The 22,611-nt window shown below is 35.8% G+C and overlaps 2 protein-coding genes across 2 annotated transcripts; both read left to right on the forward strand.

Moving 5' to 3' along the window:
- The first annotated feature begins 1,063 nt into the window (after window positions 1-1,063).
- smim14 (small integral membrane protein 14) lies at window positions 1,064-8,307 on the forward strand. Its single transcript, XM_079856065.1, has 5 exons — window positions 1,064-1,383; window positions 4,558-4,638; window positions 6,340-6,388; window positions 6,478-6,626; window positions 6,907-8,307. The coding sequence occupies exons 2-5, from the start codon at window positions 4,564-4,566 to the stop codon at window positions 6,943-6,945; spliced, it is 312 nt and encodes a 103-aa protein (XP_079712191.1). The 5' UTR covers window positions 1,064-1,383; window positions 4,558-4,563; the 3' UTR covers window positions 6,946-8,307.
- Window positions 8,308-8,812: 505 nt separating this feature from the next.
- On the forward strand, window positions 8,813-22,513 carry ugdh (UDP-glucose 6-dehydrogenase). Its single transcript, XM_079856078.1, has 12 exons — window positions 8,813-9,034; window positions 10,930-11,091; window positions 12,055-12,156; window positions 12,237-12,437; window positions 14,627-14,824; window positions 15,121-15,268; window positions 15,406-15,500; window positions 20,231-20,361; window positions 21,186-21,325; window positions 21,474-21,565; window positions 21,700-21,810; window positions 21,917-22,513. The coding sequence occupies exons 2-12, from the start codon at window positions 10,930-10,932 to the stop codon at window positions 22,016-22,018; spliced, it is 1,482 nt and encodes a 493-aa protein (XP_079712204.1). The 5' UTR covers window positions 8,813-9,034; the 3' UTR covers window positions 22,019-22,513.
- The last annotated feature ends 98 nt before the right edge of the window (window positions 22,514-22,611 follow it).

Below are 22,611 nucleotides of genomic sequence, written 5' to 3' on the forward strand. Positions count from 1 at the left end.
AAACAATGATTAAATAATTTAAAAAAACAACACAGAGAGGACCACTGAAGTAACACAGTTTTCGTCTCCCTCACTCTCATTTATTGATAAAGGGAGTACTACACATGAACAATGTAGACTATAGATCCATAGACCAGATAACTTTGAACGAATGTTCTATTAACATTACTGGAAGAATGTTTGTTCATAACTTTAAGAGAACCTTGCCAGAATGTTGGGAGGTTCTGAGAATGTTCCCTGTTAAATGGGATTGTGCCTAACACAATTCTGGAATTTCAGCAAAGCAGAATTATGAGTATTTCTATGCTGGTGTCACATTAATGTTTACAGGTAATTGTACTCTTGATGTCAGTAATATAGCCTAGTCTACATCATTGTTATGGGTTTTCACTGTAATACAACACAAACATGTCACAGATATTGATTTAAAATTATGTTTATTTATTATATTATTACATTTATAATAATTAAAAAAAAAGCTGCAGCAAATTCAGTAATTGTAGGCATATAAATGAGGAAAGAAAGTTGAACGGAATCATGCTGGGACTGATTATGCTACTGAGATGAATGGAGTCTTTATTTTTGTTACTTTGTTTTTAAAAACATTTTCCAAAATTACTCTTCGTTTCTTTATGTGGACAACTTTTAATGCAGCTGTGGCTAATCTATTTCCCTAGATTATAAGAGCACACACACACACACACACACACACACACACACACATGACTGTCAGTGATGTGCACTGCAATTATGCGTTTCATTATTTACACCCCGCCGACAGAATGCCGATAACCAATGAATAGGTGATGCGCTCTGCGAACGGTGAGAAAAGCAACGGCCTTTCAGTGTTTACCAAAATCTGCGACGTTTCACGTCATGTAGCGACGTGGCTCAGACCCATAGACTGTAAAAAAAGATTCCTCCACACGAATGTACGAATCCTACTATAGTAAAGGGATTCTCTCATTAATATTAATCAGTGGGTGTTATGTTCGCCCAGTGGACCTTGCTTGCTGATTTGCTGAAATAATGTAGACGTTAAAGCGACGAAGACTTACCTCATGAATAATAATTAAGCTACGCAACTGGAAGCCCCAGGAAGGATGCAAAACAAACCGTCAGCGCAAGCTCATTACAATCCATGAACTAAGCCTTCGCCATAGTAACATTCCTAATTTTGCTTCCCTGATCCTTATCAAAACACAGACGGAACATCAGCCGGAGCTGCGGCCCATTGCCAAACAGCAGTGTACACAAGGGAGCAGTCGCACTGGATTCGGCCTGTGCGACCGGAGACTCTCTGGGGTCAATATTCACATATCGGTCCTCCTGGTTTAAAGCGAATGTTTTTGAATCTCTTCGCGTGAGTTGTCGAAGTCATTGGTAAGACATCTGTTTACCCAAATCTTGTGTTTTCCATTTGGGTTAACTTTTTATTTAATTTAGTCTTGTTATTCTTTTTTTTTCATGCTGTCTGCAGATTCAATTAATCACGATGCTTTAATGAATAATTAATTCCTCCATCCTCCTCGAAGACCATACCGAAATAATATAGCCTAACGTTACGTCAAACAGCTTTAAGCTAGAATATTTTGGGCATCTTATGATGTGAAATGTGTTTTTATTCTTTGTTTATATTACTTCAACGATATACATCTTGTGTTTATGAGCGGTTTATATTTTTTGTTTCGATAGACAGTTTATTCAAGTCAGCCGGTTGAGTGTGAAGTTATCGAAGAGGAAGCAACAAAACAGAACAAAGTTTCGAAAAAACGTAACGTTAGCTGAAAAAAACTAGAAATGTGCATCAAACGTCTTTTTGTCGTGCTATTTTGTGAAAAGTACGTTATAGTAAATCATCGCTTTGAGTAAATTAAGCGTCGTTCTTCCCTGAAACCTGACTTCATTTGTTAACAGTTTCGTATATTCGTAGGCTACTCCCACTTATTAAAACGCACCAAACAAGCGTCGAGTTTTGAGAGAGTTTGTCTCTGACAACTAAATACAGGAATGTACATTTTTACTATAGTACTCCATTGTACCGCGTGAAGTTAATTTAATGGGAGCGCGCACACATTTTCATATTTGACAAGCGCCCATCACAGTACTCACTTAAACATATTAATATAGCCTATGCCATAATCACATTTTAAGTTAATGTTAACATTTAATTGTAATCAAGTGTAATTTGTATGTGGGATTTTTTTTCTTATTGTGTAATATATATTAATTAAAGGTTTTACTCTAACGGCGTTCTCATTAAATACTTAGTGAATTGGGCCAATATGAAAATGAAACAAGATAAAATTAATTTAGGAGCAATTTTGGACAGTTTTTATGTTGTCTATGTTTCAGGTAGTCAAACAGACACATTTTTATCCAGATACACTTTCCCCCATCACAAATAATGTTCATTAGATAAAGCATATATATATATATATATATATATATATATTAGGGCTGTCAAACGATTAATTGCGATTAATCGCATCCAAAATAAAAGTTTGTGTTTACATAATTTGTGTCTGTGTACGGAGTATAATTATTTTCTATATATAAATACACACACATTCATATATATATTTAAGAAAATGTGTTATTTATATATAAAATATTTATATATAATATAAATATATATACACAGTATATACATGCAAATATTTCTTAAATATATACATGCATGTGTGTGTATTTATATATAGAAAATAATTATACACCGTACACACACATGTATTATGTAAAAACAAACTTTTATTTTGGATGCGATTAATCGCGATTAATCGCGATTAATCGTTTGACAGCCCTAATATATATATATATATATATATATATATACACATATATACATTAGTGCTGTCAGTCGATTACATTTTTCTGTGATTAAACGTGATTAAAACACTTACATTTTTAATATATTGATACTTTGCAGTCACGTGACTGCCACGGATACCTGGCGGGCAACAAACGGGTATTTTCAACGTTGAGTCCTGTCTTTCTAGTAGATATCAAGTCTGTTAGCGAGCTAGCTGCATAACTATGGACTAGGATTAACTCCAAGGTAGCTTAATTGTGTAAAGCAGACACGTTTTTTTAAGATAATCGAACAGTAATAATTCCTCCATAAATAATCTAGCTCTGCTGTTGGGTCATCTCTGGTTCTCATTGAAAATCATAGATATCGCAAACCTCAAAACAACCTATCACACACTTCTGTTATTGTTAGCAAAAGACGACAGCTGTTACTGTGCGTTCACACCGCCACCGGCGAGAGCGTCAAAGTGCCCGGAAATCATTCATTTTCAATGAATTTTGCCGCTCTCGCCGGCGGCGGTGTGAACGTACAGTTAGCCTAGCTCATAACACAAACAGCTGACTCGCCGAACCAGCTGGTGAATACTGGTGGTGTTGACTGACAAAACTACAGTAACTTAAAGACACGATTAATTACATGATCATACACCCATTGTATTCAAACAAATGTTGAAATTACCTTTGATGGTAATTTGCACAGACGTGTAACGTTAGCCTACTGTGAAGGTTGCTTATCTCATCTGCGGTTAGTGCATCCAATTGCACAACAACTATCTGGCATGTCGTTTACACCTCAAAACACCAACTTTTGTATAGTAAAACTGGCGACCCTTGATTAGTTTACTGGGTTTCGTTGCTGGAGAACGACGTTCTTGCCCGCCAGCCAGTACTTGTGACGTCACGTGCAAAGTATCAATTTTATAATGTAATAATTTCACATTTAATCTCCAAATTAATGTAGAAACAACATAAAGACAGTATATTTTAAATATTTGTTTAATGGCATCTTTTCATGAATGAAGGCCAGAATCACTAATACTAATACTGCTAATGATGTCTCTCTAAAAATGTAGATTTTTTTTCAATTTTAAACATTAATTATAGCCATTCAACAATACAGTGTAATTAACAGCTATTAACAGCTCTTTTTTTTTTTTTAACATTTATTAGGGTTAAAAAAATATAACAACTTTTAATATAAGTGAATTTAAAACAATCATATAAATGTCATATTTACCTGTGCCCTTACTGTCTAACAGGTAGGACTTATACATAAATGAAATAAAGTTATCAAAGAGTCTGCACTGCATAAATTATACATTTATTGAATGGTTTAAAAGCATTTGCATGAATAAAAGATCATATAATGTAACGCTAGCCAAAGAATTACAGAAAAATGGATGCTGCTTTAATTGTCTTAAAAAAAATGACGTGTTAAACTGGAAAAAATTAATTGCATGCGTTAACGTTGACAGCACTAATATATATATTCAGTTAGTCTAGAGATCATTAACTGCAGGCCAAAAATAGACAGTCTTTTGAGTATTTAAAGTAGCTAGTCTACCACAGACTTGTGTTTATTTGAATTTCAAATGAGTCCTATAGACCTTACCATGTGAAACCTTTCTAATTCATCACACCCATGTAGAGTTGAGCTAAATGTCTCTGTGTGTGTTTAAAATAATTAAAATGATTAAATTATTAGTGTCTGGAATGATGAATGTGTGAGAATTGTGTCTTATTCAGGAGAGGATGGCAGAAGGAGGTTATGACCCCTGTGAGTGCATTTGCTCTCATGAACATGCCATGAGGAGACTTATCAACCTGGTGAGTTCACCATCAAATTGTAATAATAGCAAAACAATTCGTGCTTCATTTGTGTGCCTTCTCTGGATCTGCTATTAGAAATTAATCAGATGAATTCTATTGAAACTTATTGATACATTGATCTGTATGATCTGAAAGAAAAGTGAAGAATTAAGATGGACCCTGTCCTCATATTGGATTTCTGTTCTTTTCTTGGAACAAAAAGATACACTTCCGGTCAACAGTTTGGAATAATTATGTTTTTATTATTATTTTTTTTTTAAATGGGTTTGAAAGAAGTCTCTTATGGTCACCTGGGCTACATTTATTTGATGAAAATTCCAGTAAAATTCCAGAAACATTTCTTATTATTATCAATTCTGAAAACAGTTTGTGCTGCTTAATATTTTTGTGGAAATTGTGATACACTATCATACAAAAGTTTGGAGTAAGTAAGATTTAAAGAAAGAAAAGAAAAGAAAAGAATATTTTTATTCAGCAAGGACACATTAAATTGATCAAAAGTGGCCGTAAAGACATTTACAAAAGATATTCTTTTGAACTTTCTATTCATCAAAGAATTCTGAAAGGAAATATATCACATTTTCATTAAGCATTAAGCATTAAGCACAAAAACATTAAGCAGCCAATAAAAACCATTATTAGTAAATGAGCACCAATAATAATTAATAATTAATAATTAGCACCAAATCAGCATATTAGAATTATTTCTGAAGGGTCATGTGACACTGAACTGAAGACTAGAGTAATGATGCTGAAAATTCAGCTTTGCCATTTTAGGAATAAATTACATTTTAAAATATATTAAAATAGAAAATAGTTATTTTAAATTGTCATCATATTTTACAATATTACAGTTTTTTTAACTGTATTTTTGATCAAACAAATGTGAGCATAAGAGATTTCTTTCAAAAACTAGTGTCAGGAATTTTTTTTATAGAGAGAAAGAGTTGTAAGTGAATGAATTTAACAGTTGCTAATGAAGCTATGATACTAATAAATTATTGCAAAAACGATGTAGAAAGGCATTTAGATGCAATGTCATTTGGATGTGTGCCAATCTGACAGGGCCACCATGTTCCAGACGGGTTTGTAGATTTCGAGAGCTGTAGTGGCCAATGCAATAACAGAAGGAACTTCATATACAGGACCAACTTCATCTAGGCAATTTATTAAAAAAATCTTTAAGATACATTTAGAAAAAATCATAGAAAAGACCTATATTTTTTAAAAAGGATGCTAGGTGTTTAATAATTTTGCTGTTGTGGTCTGAATGAATGACCAATAGAGGGCGCGCTCGTGATTCTTTGGTTCAGCCAAAATAACACTTGATTCAACTGTCTGTTTGTAGAGGAAACGTTTGAATAGTTTTTGCCCTATTAAAAACAACAGATATCAATGCTTTTTGCGGTATAAAAACAGAAATACAAATATGAAAAAATGTAATATGAATATATGTATATATCATATGCAGGGAACTGGTATTTTGCAGAGGGATACACACGTACGTTGATTGTTTTAGACAAGTTAAATTCAATCTTAATGAATGTTTTATGAATTAATGTAATGTAGATGCATCCGTTTTGTCCCAAAACTGCTTCAAGGGAAAATCCCAATGTAGTCATTTCATCCATATAGTATGTTTTTGTGGTTTTGTTTAGCCTGTTTGATAAAATATTGTCTTTGTAAATCCTTTCCAAGCTGAGACAGTCCCAGTCCTACTGTACAGACACAGAGTGCCTTCAGGAGAGTAAGTCTGTCCGTCTAAAAAAGAGGCAAATAACACAATGCACACATGCTGTGTGTTATTTTTTTAAATTGAGTTTTGTATGTACGCAGTACCAGGCCCCAGCTCCTCAGTAGAAGGGGACATCACTCTGCCCATGATTATTATTGGATGGCTAGTTCTAGCTCTCGTGATCTTTCTGTTCCGCCCAGCCAGCTTGAGGGGCTCTTCTACCAGCGGCAAACCCTCCAGTCCCCATGGCGTAAGTCATGCCAGACAAACTCCCTCAAATCATTAATGAATGAGCATTATAATGATTAAACTGTCAGTTATCACTTAAAAGTAAGCCGTTATCAAACTCAATGACCTCCACATGATAACGGTAATCAGAAAGTGTCGCAAATATACATCCTTAATAGCTTTTAACCATCAGTAAATCATCTCATTTGTATTATGGACTGCTTTAATTTTGAACTTTGAATCACTTGATAAATATTGTAATTCTTGTTGTCATTGGATGGATTTTTTCCCTTCTTATTTAGAATCATGGCAGAGAGCCACCAGCACCTCCGGTGGACTAACCCTGCACAAAAGATTTGATCTTTTAATCCAGCTTCCACCTGATCAGCTACTGTGACCAGTATAACTTGTTAGTTTCCTTAATCATTTGTCAGTATTTCTGATTCCAGATTCTTTAGTCCAATATTGAGAGGGTGATCTACACAGACTCTTGGATAACCAGGTGTTTCTACAATGCGAGTTGCGTTTCAAAAGAGGGAGCTAAAAAAAGAAAGTTGTTCAAGTGGTGAATTGTTAGAGTCTGATGATTTTCAGGTTTATGTATCTCAGTCTTCAATTTCTTACTTCTTCTGTTTTTATTATAAAGCCTTATTAGGAATTTAGCAAGTTGTTAAAATAACATATACGCTTATGTAATGACACTTAACCTAGATCAGACTGTATATAAATTGCAATCTAGAGTAAAGGTTACCTAGTTATCGTGTGTCATCAAGAGATTTGGGTTATTTTCAAATAGACTGAGGCGGAGGGAATAATATTTCTTGTCCTTTGGTAGCTTATACATTCCAAAGCTATGATGCCATTGGTCTATTGGGTCATTCTGAATACAGATGTACTTGTAATGATTCACACATTTGAGGTTGACAAAGACTACTTCTTAAATTTCAAAAATTTGTGCAAGAGGAAATAATTAAATGGGAGTATTCCAGTATTTACTTGGCACTTATTTCTGTAGTCATGGCTGTGTGAATGTTTGGGTGTTCGGGAATGGTCTGAGATCTGATCCAAAGCAGACATCTCCACCCTGAAGACTATGACAGTCTATTTAGCCTTCATGTATAAAAACCATTAGTGCAACTGCTAGTATAGACTGTTAAATGCCAATCTGAACAGAGTTTTGTTGCGTTTGTTCTGGAATCCTTATGTTGCTATACTTTCTAGAATAGTTAGGCAAATTGTATGGGGAATCTGCCAAATTTCAGTGATGAAAATCTAAAAACAAGATTTATATGTTCAAAATAAGATTTAAATGGGTTACTTTGGAATTTTTGTGAAGAGCATAAGCTTAAAGGCAAATCTACCAACTAGCACTTTGGTTTTGGCACCTTTACGTTTGTGTACACTAGGCGAAGCTCCAGAAAAACACCAAAGATACAATGTTAATTGCTTGATTTCAAGTGTGATTGAACTTCCTGGGAAACTTCCCTGTCTGCTCAGTTCTGTGAAAAATGAAAATGTTAGAATGTCTTAATGGCACAAAAGTCAATTTGATTAATTGGACAGACTAATGATTTCTGGAAGGTTCAGTTAAGGTGGTGGTGTGGATTTCAGGGCATGTAAACTGAATTCTGTCTATGTACACTGTTCTAATGAAACTGATCTATGCACTTTTGGGTACTTAAAAATAAATATAAACAATAGCATTACTTTTTGTTTTGCCTTTCTTTTGTCTAATGTACGTATGGGGGACTTTTTATTGGTTGTAATTTGTGTCTTTTTATATGTTTTTAATTAGAACGGGCTAGTATGACTACTCTCAATAATAATTTCTGCGTCAAAGAAGACCACTAATGATTTCCTTAGATATTACGTCAATACGTCCCAGTCACTGATTGGCTGCTGCTGCTGCTGAAACGTCTCCGTTATCCACACGTATGTTTCGCTGTAATGAAATTCATGTCAAATGGCAAGTGCCCAATATTAAATTTGGTCATATTTTTATTTAGGAGCTTGATAAATTACATTTAAATAGTAAAAAAAAAACGTTTCGTTCTATGACATTTCATTTGCTCGGTTTAAATCACAGACAAATTAAGATTTAGTTTGCTCTTGCTGAAGTTAACGAGGCTCTTAGTTTGAAAAGACTTCATGCCCCGGAACCAGACGCCCATGCCCGCCCCTCTCAGAAGTGTTTACGTTGCTATCCTCCTCCCGGTGGGTGTGTGTGTGTGTGTATGAATGTGTGTGTGTTTGCTGTGTGTGTACGGACGGGTGAATGTGTGTGTGTGTTCGTTCTTCGTTAGTTTATATATCAAGGATATAATAGTTTTATTCATTCGGGAACAAGGCACCTCAGACGGAGGAACCTCACCTGCACAGCCTTGATCCACACTGAGGAGTGTTTTAACTGAAGAACTTCTGCGAGACAAGGTAAGTTAAGTCTGTGTGATTTATTTATAACTATTTATTTATTTCTCTTAAAAAGATTTTGAAGTTTATCTTATTGAACTCATTGAATTTAAAGTGTGTGGTTGAATCTATACAGAATCTGAACTGATCATATTATTTAAGTCTAAATTATTGAACAGATCAGTTATAAAAGTTGAAAGAGTTCAAATAACCATGTATTCATCATGATAACATAATTAATCAAATAAATAATACATTTCATTGCATTTTACATGTTAAAAGCATCGACATGCATCATCTATAAAACTTTTTTGAGGGGGAAATGTGTTCACTTTTATCTTGTGTTGTGACCGAAACGTTGTGTGAATAAATATTAACGTTACTTCTTTGCAAGTTACGATAGTGTGCGGGAATTGCTCGTCTGTTCACTTTTATCTTTAAAAGCGGATATTCTGGTTCTTATTAGTCATTTTATGTCTCTTAAAGATGATAAACGTTAATTGCGTAACGGTTCGTTCTTTTGAGTCAATATTTTCAATGAATCTCTTAGCTGACCGTTTCGCAAAACGGCTCTGAATGATTTGTTTGCGAATCGGGTTGAATCAGTCTTGAGTGGTCGAGTCAACGGTCAACAGCCGCTGAACAGAGGATTTCTGAATTGAGGATTAGACTGATGGGGTGAAATATAATTTATATACACTTTTAATATTCAAATTTATTTTATAATTTTTTTGAAAAATAATGTAAAATGTTTTAGGACGGTTTTACAAATTTAACAAACAAACGAGACCGAGTTAATTTTAGAATAGGGATTCATTTAATAATTTTTTTAAGAGATCACTGAATATATAATATATTACATATAAGTTACTATATAAAAGAATCACTGAATCTGATTTTGGGACGCTGAGTGTTGCCATAGAAGAGTGTTGCAAAGGAGCCGGACTTCTCATCACTACTTAAAGGGACAGTTCACCCAAAAATGAACATCTGTCATTAATTAGGCTACTCACACCCTCATGTTGTTCCAAATCTGTAAGACTTTCATTCATCTTTAGAACACAAATGAAGATCTTTCTGAGGAAATCTAAGACCTTCTCTGTTCCTTCATTGACAGCTATGCAATTGACACTGATGCTTCAAAAAGTTTGTAAAGAGATTGTAAAACTAATCCATATAAATTGAGCGGTTTGGTTAAAATTTTCTGAAGAGATACGATCACTTTATATGACGAACAGATTGAATTTAGGCTTTTATTCACATTTAAACATTCATCAACTCACACATCAGTTGTGGTAAAAGGAAGCTCAAGCATGTTTGCTTGACGTGTGAGAACCAATGAGGTTCATTCTCGTGTTACGCAGCACCTTTGAGCTTCCGCAAGAACCAATGAGGTTTGTTTTTGCTCGTCAAGCATATTCAGTTGAGCTTGTGTTTATGTTCACAGAAAAAGCCTCAATCAAACCTGTTCATCATATAAAGTGATCGAGTCTCTTCAGAAAATCTGAACTAAACCGTTCATATGGATTAGTCTTATGATCTCTTTCTGAAGCATCAATGATTCAATGTGGTAGTTGCGTGTGGCAATGGAGGAACAGAGAGCTCTCAGATTTCATTAAAAAGATCTTCATTTGGGTTCCGAAGATGAACGAAAGTCTAACGGGTTTGGAACGACATGAAGGTGAGTAAACAATGACAGAATTTTCATTTTTGGGTGAACTGTCCCTTTAATGTCCCCTGGGGTTAGTAATATGATACTTACCAATGACCTCCTCATGAGCCCCTGGATCCCCACTGAAGAGGATGAATTGTAATCAGCTGGTTAATAAGAGGCCATTCATAATCATCACAAAATCTGTTGTACACCATTTATGGCCATAAACTGTCACTTTGATTCCATATGTCTCTCTTCTCAGATGTTTCAGATTAAAAAGATTTGCTGTATAGGCGCTGGGTATGTTGGTGGTCCGACATGTAGTGTCATTGCCAGCATGTGTCCCGAGATCACAGTAACAGTGGTGGATGTTAATGAAACCCGGATCAAAGCCTGGAACTCTGATACCCTGCCCATCTATGAGGTAACAACGCAAAAGCAATAATGTGGCTTACCTGTTAACTTTCACCCCCTTTGTGAGCATAAATCTGATCTTAAATGTTTGTGATTTATGAATGCCTTGGAATACAGACCTATGTTTTGAAAGCAAAAAGGGAAGTGTATAAAGGTTTTACCATAACACAATTCTATTATATAACTTTTTTTATGTATTTAACACAAAATATATATTTTACAAAATCGTTTTTCTTTAAAATGTCTAAAATGTCTAGAAAATCAAAGCAACGTTTCTAATCAAGTCGTTTCCAAAGTTTTAAGTTCATATCACCAAAATTGAGCCCCTCTAAACGGATTTAAAGTACTGTTCCCATTCTAATGCAATGTCCAATTTCAAAATGGTTTTCGAATGATACCTAATTTATGATGATTACTAAAATATGAAATAAAAAGCGAGCCAAGTGACCCCCGCTACAGGGACTCTTAACTATCCAAGTTAAAGGTGCACACAAATATATTTTCCTCATTAAAAATATTTTTACCCCTAAATATTTGAATAGTACATTTGGTAGATGTGTTTAAAAATGTAAAGAAATACTTCAAATGCTTTAGCTAATTACAGATTTAATTTAAAGAGATTAGTTCGAACCAAAAATTAAAACTGTCATAATTTACTCACCCTCAAGTTCTTCCAAGCCTGTATGAATTTCTCTCTTCTGCTGGACACAAAAGAAGATATTTTGAAAAATATGGGTAACTTAACAAGTTGATGGGCACCATTGACTATTTTGCTACCGACATTCTTCAAATTATCATCTTTTTTTGTTCAGCAGAAAAAGAAATTCATACAGGCTTGGAAGAACTTGAGGATGAGTAAATGATCAATTTTAATGTTTGGGTGAAATATCCAAGTGTGAAATGTCTTCTTTTTAATGAGAAATGACCATAACAAGTTGTGTTGTGAATGTGTCTCTTCTTCTTGCTGTTTTAGCCGGGTCTGAATGAAGTGGTGTTGTCTTGTCGTGGAAAGAACCTCTTCTTCTCCACAGATATCGACTCTGCCATTAAAGAGGCTGATCTGGTCTTTATTTCTGTGAGTGCAATAAACTATTTTAATGTGGTTGTGCATATACCTGTAGGTGCACAGACTATAATATCTTTCTCTCTCCTCAGGTAAACACCCCAACTAAGACGTACGGTATGGGGAAAGGTCGCGCTGCTGACTTGAAGTTTATTGAGGCATGTGCACGTCGCATCGTGGAGATGTCGGACGGGTATAAAATTGTTACGGAGAAGAGCACAGTGCCGGTCCGTGCAGCTGAGAGCATCCGCAGGATATTTGATGCAAACACCAAACCCAGCCTCAACTTACAGGTGTGTATGTGTGAACGTCTAATATTCCTGTGCTTATATATGGGGAAGGTGACCAATAAAAAATAATGTCCATTAGCTTTTTTGTAACATCAAAATTTTAGGTTAAATTGTAAATAAATCTATAATGTGTTTTAGGTGCTGTCACCATTCACAGTTTTATTTAATCACCTTTTTGCAGTGTGATACATTTTCTCAAGTACAAGTATTCACTGGGGGAAAGTGGGGTGAGTTGTGCCAGTTTTTACTCAAAGTGACTTTAAAGTGAGGCCATGGCAGTAATGCCTTCAACTTAAGGATGTACATATATTTCAGGATGTGGTGCATCCCGGAGAACAATAACTTTGGATCTGAAATAAATTGTTTCAGAAATATAGCTCTTGGGAAAAAAGTGGTCTCATGGCACAACTTGCCCCTGGTGCGGGGGAAGTTGTGCCTTTGGGGGAATACATTGGGGGTAAATTGTGCCAGTGATTTCTGAAGTAAAACAGAACATTTTAATGTTATGAACCGTAATGCTATATGAATGCAAGATAAATTCAATACAAAATTACTAATTTAAGGTTTATTTATATATTGTCACCCTGGAATACCATAGCATGCGTTTTTCCTACTATGGTCAATTGCATAGGGATTTTGTATTGAACATAACTCTGGATCACAGTGTCATAGAGACAAGGGGGCGGGCTCATTTTACTCAGACGACCAATCAGTCTCTCAGGATCATTGTGAAGCTATCAAGCTACACCCTAGCAACCATTTAGAGCACCATAGCAACACAATATATGATATTTGTGAATCATTTCAGGCAAAAAGGCTTTGGCAATAGATGCCTGTTGACATAGCGCTGCCTGTCAATTATGTAACATATAAGAATTAAGTGACTAGGCTAATTTCTAAACATCCTGTTGTGACATAGGCCACTTAAAAACGGAATAAAACTTATCTTTAATAACATAGTGCAAACTCAAAACTGAAATCAGTGTTAGCTAAATTAAACAAATAGCAGGCAGGCCTAAGTCAAACAATGATGAGGCATGCCCATCTCCTCACTTCTCAAGATTATCCCCTGTGAGTATGTAGGTCTAGGTGGTCTGGATCTGGCACAACTTAACCCAGGCCCTTTGGCACAAATCACCCCAGACCCACAAGTTTGAAAAACTAGCATGATCCAGCAGTTAAGAGCTAACATCATGCTAACTGTATAGACTCATTGTGTAGACTACTAAAGCACTAAAACATGTGTGAAATGTTTTCAAACTTCACACTACAATCAAAAAACCTTAATCATAGAAATTTTACTTTGAAAGGGAAAAAACAGTTTTTTGCACTAAAATGTGCTTAACTCTCATGCCATGTGTCTCTCTTCTTTGGAGGACGAGTAAAAGTGATTGCTTTTCAAAATTATGTGGTCACATGACCAATTTCTTCTATGGTTTTCCAGAAACAAGGGTGGAACTACTTCCCCCCTGGCACTAATCACCCCACTCTCCCCTAATCATTCACATTAAACTGATCAAAAGTGACAGTAAAGACTAAGACAGTAAAGAAATTTTTATTTCAAATACATGCTGTTAATCTTTCTATTCATCAAAGAAACCTAGAAAAAAATACCAGTGTCCACAAAACTTACAACTTAGGACAACTGTTTTCAACACTGATAATAACACACACACACACACACACACACACACACACACACGCACGCACGCACACGCACACACACACAATATATATATATGTGTGTGTGTGTGTGTGTTTTTTTTTAATTATCAGTGTTGAAAATAGTAGAAATAATAATAATACACTGATAATATGAATAAATATGTATATATATGGGCATATGGGTGTTTATGTGTGTGCACTCAATGGGGGTATTAAATAGAATAGTTAAAGGAAATTGTTCCTAATTGTGTCTTTTTATGCTGTAAATACATTTTGTGTATACACACAAATTTTACATAACCAGTTGTGTTGTAAAATATGCTTCTACATCAGTTTGACATTTTTACACAACAACCATCTACTTGTGAATATAATCAGGATTAGGCTGTTGTTTTGAAAGGAATTTTCTGTGAATTTTTTTTGCCTCTCTCAACTCTAAAGTGAACTTTTAAAACTGGGTTTGTGGACCTTCACAGTTTATTCTATTCTGTGTTAATGATCAACCTTTTTCCCGCCTTTGATTACAGGTTCTCTCTAACCCAGAGTTCCTTGCGGAGGGTACAGCAGTGAAGGACCTGAAGGACCCAGATCGTGTCCTGATTGGTGGAGATGAGACTCCAGAGGGTCAAAGGGCTATCAGTGCTCTCTGTGCAGTTTATGAGCACTGGGTCCCCAAATCACGCATAATCACCACCAACACCTGGTCCTCTGAACTTTCCAAATTGGTATGTACGTTAGGTGTATTATTAGGGTGTGTTCACAGTCATGTTTAACATAGGACCTAAAGACAAAAAAAAAAAAATGTTCTTGTTGTATGTGCATAGACACAATACAAATTTTACCAGCTGAGAACTTGGGGTCTTGGTCGACTTGTTTGGTGCGCACCAAGGTTCAAACTTGTTCAAATGAACCGCACTAACAGAGCACCAGAGTTCCCTTTAATCGAACCAAACCTCCAAAGTTAAATTGTAGCCAAACCTTTAATTTGATATGTAAAATTCATATTTTGTACATGTTTTAGGCAGCGAATGCATTCCTGGCTCAGCGCATCAGTAGTATAAACTCCATCTCTGCCCTGTGTGAATCCACTGGCGCTGATGTTGAGGAGGTGGCCAGAGCCATCGGCATGGATCAGCGCATTGGGAGCAAGTTCCTCAAAGCCAGCGTGGGTCAGTGCATTTGTTTTTACCCCATCTCAGTTCCACATTATTGGAACTTTTTTGCTTTGTAAAAGTGTTCAAAATGAAATAATAGAATGAGATTAAAGAGAATTAAAATTGCCTTAATATGTTTGTGTCTGAATCAGGTTTTGGAGGAAGTTGTTTTCAGAAGGATGTGCTAAATTTGGTGTATCTGTGTGAGGCACTGAATCTCCCAGAGGTTGCTTCATACTGGCAACAGGTAAAACTCAATTTGAATACTGATTTAATAATCCACATCCTTTTTCTGACCAGTTTTTCAAGGCTTTTGCACACCTCATATCTGATCACTATTAACTCTATTTAAACGCTCATACAGCATGATGTTAACTTGGTTTAAAATGTTTAAATGTTTAAAATTGTGATTTCCAGGACATGAAAAAAATCTTGAAAATAAATACATTAAAAACTTTTACAAATATGAAACTATTCTAGTAAAATATGGAATAGTTTTGCTCAGTTATGCACAGCTCTAAAATATTTTATCAGCATATTGCACTCTTTGTTGATTCGTAGCCTATCCGTTGAAGTCAGAAGTTACATGCACCTGGCAGAATCTGCAAAATATCAATAATGTAAAATAAATAAATAAGAGAGATCATAAATTACATGTTTTTTTTATTTAGCACTGCAACGAAATATTTTATTATAACAGATGTTTACATATAGTCCACAAGGTATAATAATATCTGCATTTACACAAATTAAGCAGTTCAAAAGTTTACATACTTTTAAACTGATTCTCTGTAGTGTGTGTCATTACTGAAAACTTTTACTGATGCTCCAGAAGGCAAAAAAAACATATCAAAATCCAGGGGGTGTAAACATTTGCACAGGATGATTGGAGGGTAAATTATCCTGGAAATTTGTAAGTATTTTATGTAGCTTCTGCGGGGCAGTAAAATAAGAACAATTTCCTATCATCCTATTCAAAGGTTGTGTGTTGCCTTGAGCATCATTGCATGTTTGCAGCTTACGATCATCCAGGTAACAACACACACTATTAAGAATCAAGCATATGTAAACTTTTGAACTGGATCTTTTGTGTAAATTCAGTTTAAATGGTCTATATGTATACAAACATAATGTGACTTGAACTGTACATATATTTAAAGTTCCTCTCAAATTACTTTTGGTGCAATAAACAATCCTAAGTAGTTTATTTTTCTCACAAGACAAAGAAAGTATAACATTTTTTTGTATTTAATACAATTTCATTAGAAACCAAAGTGAATCATTTTGACTTTGCAAAAAAAAAAAGAAGCTTTTGCTTGACAAAACCTATGAATCATAAATCGAATCGAGTGTGACCAACCAACACTACAAAATAATGCTGCCCCACCAAGTTTTAGAAACTTGTCACGCAATCCTAGAACCGGGCCTGCTTTGAGGCGCTTGGTGGCATATGTTGGCTTTGTTCAATGAAAATTTGCATCAAGGCAGCTTTAAAGGAGAACTCCGGTCAATTTTAACATTGAGCTCATTTTTTTGTCAATTTGGAGTGCTGTCAATACAGAGAACAACGACAAAAATCGGTGTTGCCTACACCGTGTTATCCTCTTTTTAAAATTTGCACCCTGTTGACTTCAATGGGGCAATATTTAAACCTGCTTTTAGCCTCTTAACATCCTTGATGTGTCATTACAAGTGCACAGGTCATGTGAGTGATTCCTTCAGAGTGAACACGAGTGAGTCTGACTGCAGTAGATGTGAAAGAAATGGATAAAAATGATGTAATTTAAGCCAGCGCAAATACCTGTATTTACATCCTGTTTTCGGTTGAAGTCCACAGTAGTCGATTGCCGAGTTCACGCGCGTGATCATAGGTAACTAAACCTATGCGCGTGAACTCGACAATCGACTACTTTGGACTTCAACCGAAAACAGGATGTAAATACAGGTATTTGCGCTGGCTTAAATTACATCATTTTTATCCATTTCTTTCACATCTACTGCAGTCAGACTCACTCGTGTTCACTCTGAAGGAATCACTCACATGACCTGTGCACTTGTAATGACACATCAAGGATGTTAAGAGGCTAAAAGCAGGTTTAAAACTTGCCCCATTGAAGTCAACAGGGTGCAAATTTTAAAAAGAGGATAACACGGTGTAGGCAACACCGATTTTTGTCGTTGTTCTCTGTATTGACAGCACTCCAAATTTACAAAAAAATGAGCTCAATGTTAAAATTGACCGGAGTTCTCCTTTAATCTCACCAAAAGTCATCAAATGGTACCAAACATCATTGGTTGTTACATGAACAAACAGCAAATTTAAATATGTGCAGGTGCACTTGAGATTACTTGAAAACTGTGAGGGGGGATGAATTTTTTTTTTTTTTTTTTTAGCAAATACCGACTTGCACTACCATTCAAATGTTTTTAAAGAAATGAATGGTTACACTTTATTTTAAGGTGTCATTGTTACAGTGTAACTATATATTTAAGAACTGAGTAATATTAAGCAACTACATGTACTTACTATAGGGTTAGGGTAGGATTAGGATTTGGGGTCCCACTTTATATTAAGTGGCTTTAAGTACTATGTACTTATGTTGAAATTAATAATTTGATACAATGTACTTATTGTGTAACTACATGTTTTTACATTGTACTTAAATTTTAAATTAATTACAGCTGTAATTACATGCAGGAATTTTTATGTAATTACATTTGTAATTACACAGTTGACCCTTCCTTTACACCTTAAACCTACCCAATCCACCACACCTGTCCCTAACCTTACCCATATCACACCTCAATAGCAGCAAAAGTGTTTTACAATACAACATGAACACAATAAGTACATTGTACTTATTTTTTGATGTAAGTACATAGTACTTAACGCCACTTAATATAAAGTGGGACCGGATTTGGTTGAGGGTTAGTTCCATGTAAATATGCATAATGTACTGTTATTACTATGGTAAGTACATTTAACATATGTATCAAGGACACTAAAATAAAGTGTTACCAAATTAATATTTCTATTCAACAAGGATGCTAGCCTGGCTAACGTCAGACCACTTTCTCTTTGAGACGTGGTCTGGAAACCACATGTACATTTTCTCGTATTTGAGGCGTGGTTTACGAATGCCCAGAGCCGTTTATTGGGCGCTACGAATGTCTATCAAATGCGCCTGTACGCAGCTCATAGCCAATCATTTCAAATTATACCAGATGACGTATGTAGAGCGACAGATATTCAACGAAGAAGACGACGATGGGTCAGATTTATGTGTACACCAGAGAGTCCTGCACGGGTCCGATTTTGTAAATCCGCACCCGACCCGTTTTCCAACAGCAGCACTAATAAAAATCTGCACCGACCCGCTTAAAATAGAACCGACACCCGACCCGCACCCGAAATAAAATCAGTTTAGACTATCACATTATAGACACACTTACAAACATTTTTATTGCCAGGTCATACAGAAGTTATTACACGACCATTATAGCCGAAGCTGTCAAAAGGCCGATACATGAAGAACATGGCTAACGTTACCACACAAATCGAACAGACGCGGCTACAACACTAACGTTATATGCCACACAATTTCGTCTAGCCTACATCTGACAATTTTGGGTTCAAACACACCCTGCACACCACACATACTTAACAGTGTTAAATCTGAAAAATACCGTTCGATAGAGCTGCTTTGTTACCAGTTATCTGCGTGCTTCCTCAGGGATGAAGTTCCACATTTGCGGCTCTCCAACACGAAAATGTTTGCAGCAAAGCCTTTCACAATATTTTCTTCAGATAACTCCAAATTTCTCCCACACACTAGACTTGATTTTTGATGACGTATTGTCGACAACTTTACAATCTCCACTAGCTATTCTTTTCTTCAACTCCTCAGCATCTATCTCGACGACTGCAAGCAGAACGCGCGCGCGCGGTTGTGATGCATTTTTAAAAGTGGAAGTAGCCTTGGTAACGTTATAGATCCTGGGAGGGCGTGGCGCGTCGGCACAAATAAACTGATGTGGATTTTAAATTATTTTATCAACTTGAAATACAGGCATATTTTTGTAGATGTGTTCCTAAAAATATGCATATATTTTTACGTCTGTCATGTTGGATCCATAGATAAACAAACTGCTTCGGTGTGTCGCATATACTTCGTCATCGTCTTCCTGCTCCCTCCCCGTTCTGTGATTGGTTCCCTATTTCAGGGGAAAAATTAGTCCATGGTGTCCAGACTACCTTGCAGCGTGAATAAAATCGCGCTGCTCAAGGCAGTATGGGGAAACCCAGGCTACAAGGATGCATTAAATTGATCAAAAGTGACCGTATAGGCCCTCGAGATCCACTTTCCTGCATAGGCAGATCAGTGTATGACATCAAAGTACCGCGAGAGTGATTCGAAAGCATACCGAGTTTTATTTATGGTAATTACAACATGGCGTGAGCACAGCAAAACTCTTCTGGAAAGTGCCAATGTTGAGAACCCCTGGTATAGGCATTTATAATGTTACAAAAGATTTCTTTTTTAAATAAATGCTGTTCTTTTGAACATTCTGTTCTTAATAATAAGAAATGTTTCTTGAGCACCAATCGGCATATTAGAAGGATCATGTGACACTGAAGACTGGAGTAATGATGCTGAAAGTTAAGCTTTGTCACCAAAGGATTAAATTACATTTTAATATGTATTACAATTTAAAACAATTATTTTAAATTGCAATATTTTTTACAATTAAATTGTTACTCTTTTTACTGTATTTTTGATCAAATAAATGCAGCCTTAGTGAGCAGAAGAGACTTCTTTAAAAAGCATTTTAAAAAATCATACCAACCTCAAATGGTTGAAGTCTAGTGTAAGTTCTGATGAACTTTCAAACAGCAACTACAGTAACAATTTGATATCTAAAAATGATTTCGATTGTTTTTGTCTAATCTTTTACTTTGTATTTCTGTATGTGCAGGTGATAGACATGAACGAATATCAGAGAAAGAGATTTGCCTGTCGGATCATTGACTGCCTGTTTAACACAGTTACAGGGAAGAAAATCGCTTTGTTAGGTTTCTCCTTCAAAAAGGACACGGGAGACACCAGGTACATGCAGGGACACTTTGAACCAGTCATTTTAATTTATGACCGCTTTATCACAAATTATTATGTGAGAAGTCAAAAGCTGTCTCTCTCTCTTTTACCTACAAAACAGACAGACTGTGAGATGTCAGAGCATGAGTTAATCATCAACTTTGTGTAATGAAGGTTACATAAAGTTTTCTTGGTTTGAACTATCTCCTATTTAAAGACTTGCACACTTAAAACAACTCAGCACATGCTAAGCGTGCCCATCCCACCCATGACCTTTATCTAGAGTTAATGAGAACAAGTCATGCCTCTTCATGTGTATCGTCTCAGAAACATGACTCTGCAGATTATTTGTTGCGTAGTGACGTGTGTTCAAGTAAGCCAGATATGTGCAGATTCTGACAAGTTAATTTGCACTAAATCTGCGCAGATTTGGCTTTCACGAACTTCAAAGTGAGTAAATATAAGTAACCTGCCAAATTGGCTAGTGATTTGACAGCGTTACCCACCACAGTTGATTTTTACCCACATTTGGCAGATGTTAATTTTTTAAAATCCTGATTGGCTTTTGAGTGAGTCACTGAATTATTCACTCAGTTAATTCATTCACACTGATTAAATTACGAGGAAATTTTTTTTTTCTGAATGTAAGTTACTCTATTAACTGGTTTATTTTTTTCTCAAACAATATAACCCCAACAATTGAGTGAGATTTATCTTTGCCCAAGATGATTTTTTTTTTTGCTACTGTCCTCTACTAGTTTGCCAGTGGAATCATAATTAGTCTGTAAACGGGAGTCTTGTGTTCTAAGTCCATCCTATGTGTATGTGTGTTTCAGAGAGTCGTCCAGTATCTATATCTCTAAGTATCTGATGGATGAAGGAGCCAAGCTGCATATTTATGACCCTAAAGTGCTAAAGGAGCAGATAATCCTGGACTTGTCTCAACCCAGCATCTCCGGAGACAGCCCAGAGAGAGGTATGTGAGTTGAGCAGATAAAACTGTGCTTTAGCTCTCTTTAAATGATAGGAGAGAAAGACAGTGCCGTGTCATGCTGAAACTGTCTAGGAATGCGGGACAAAGTTTATCGTGTCTTTGTCTAATTTGACACTCATTCTGTCTGCAGTTTGTGATCTTGTAACGGTGACGTCAGACCCATACGAGGCGTGTGAAAGTGCACACGCCCTGGTCATCTGCACTGAGTGGGACATGTTTAAGGTACATGGCACACACACAAAAAACACACACTATTGTGTGACATCACTCTAAACCCCATGCTGTCCAAATAGGTGCCGTTTATTTGTGGTACATTGTGCTACGTATTTATGGTTAAGTATTATGTTTGTTTTTAGGATCTGGATTATGAGAAAATATATCACAAGATGTTGAAACCAGCATTTATCTTTGATGGACGACGAGTCCTGGACCATCTGCACACTCAACTACAGAACTTTGGCTTTCAGGTCAGTAGTTATTTGTGCACTTAACACGTTTATGTTTGGACCCACTTCTCTGACTCATTTTATTCACTTCATTAGTTTACATGGTTTAATGTTGTGTTTTGCATAGATCGAGACCATTGGAAAGAAGGTAACGACCCGAATCCCCTTCACACCATCTGGAGGAGCTCCACGAATCAATGAACCACCCGTCAAGAAAGCCAAAGCCTAAGACACTGACACACACATGCATGTGCACTTTATATTGATTAAAGTCTTTTGCTAAGGAAACCAAATTAATTTGTGACCGTTCCTGGAAAACTACAGACTCCTCTGTTTGTAAAAATGCATGTGCTCTGTGTGTGTTGAACTGTTTAACAATGTTTTTTACATTGACCGAGTTTTATCTCTCAAATCCATTAGCAAAATGCAGTGATTTAATGTTTTAAAGACTATATCATCTATGTCTTAGTTTGTTTTAAATCATGATTCTTAGAATTTTTTTTAGAACGTTCATTATATATACACACACACACACACACATATATATATATATACATATATATAAAAATGTATAACTGTGCTCAAAACTGGTGTTAATGCATTTCAACGTTCCACTACTGTTCAGTAGAGTATTATTGCTTATGGCTATCAGTGTTATGGATTTTAGTGGCAAAATTACCTACTTATTTGAGAGTGATGTTTGAAGGAGCAGCAACATGAGGAATGGTAATTTTGGGACATATGTGGGAAATATTTGCCTTAAATTTGCCATGCGAATACACCAGCTGTTTATGTCACCCAGTTGTGAATCGTTTATTAATC

This window comes from Squalius cephalus (assembly GCF_949319135.1).
Source record: "Squalius cephalus genome assembly, chromosome: 2".
Lineage (NCBI taxonomy): Eukaryota > Metazoa > Chordata > Actinopteri > Cypriniformes > Leuciscidae > Squalius > Squalius cephalus.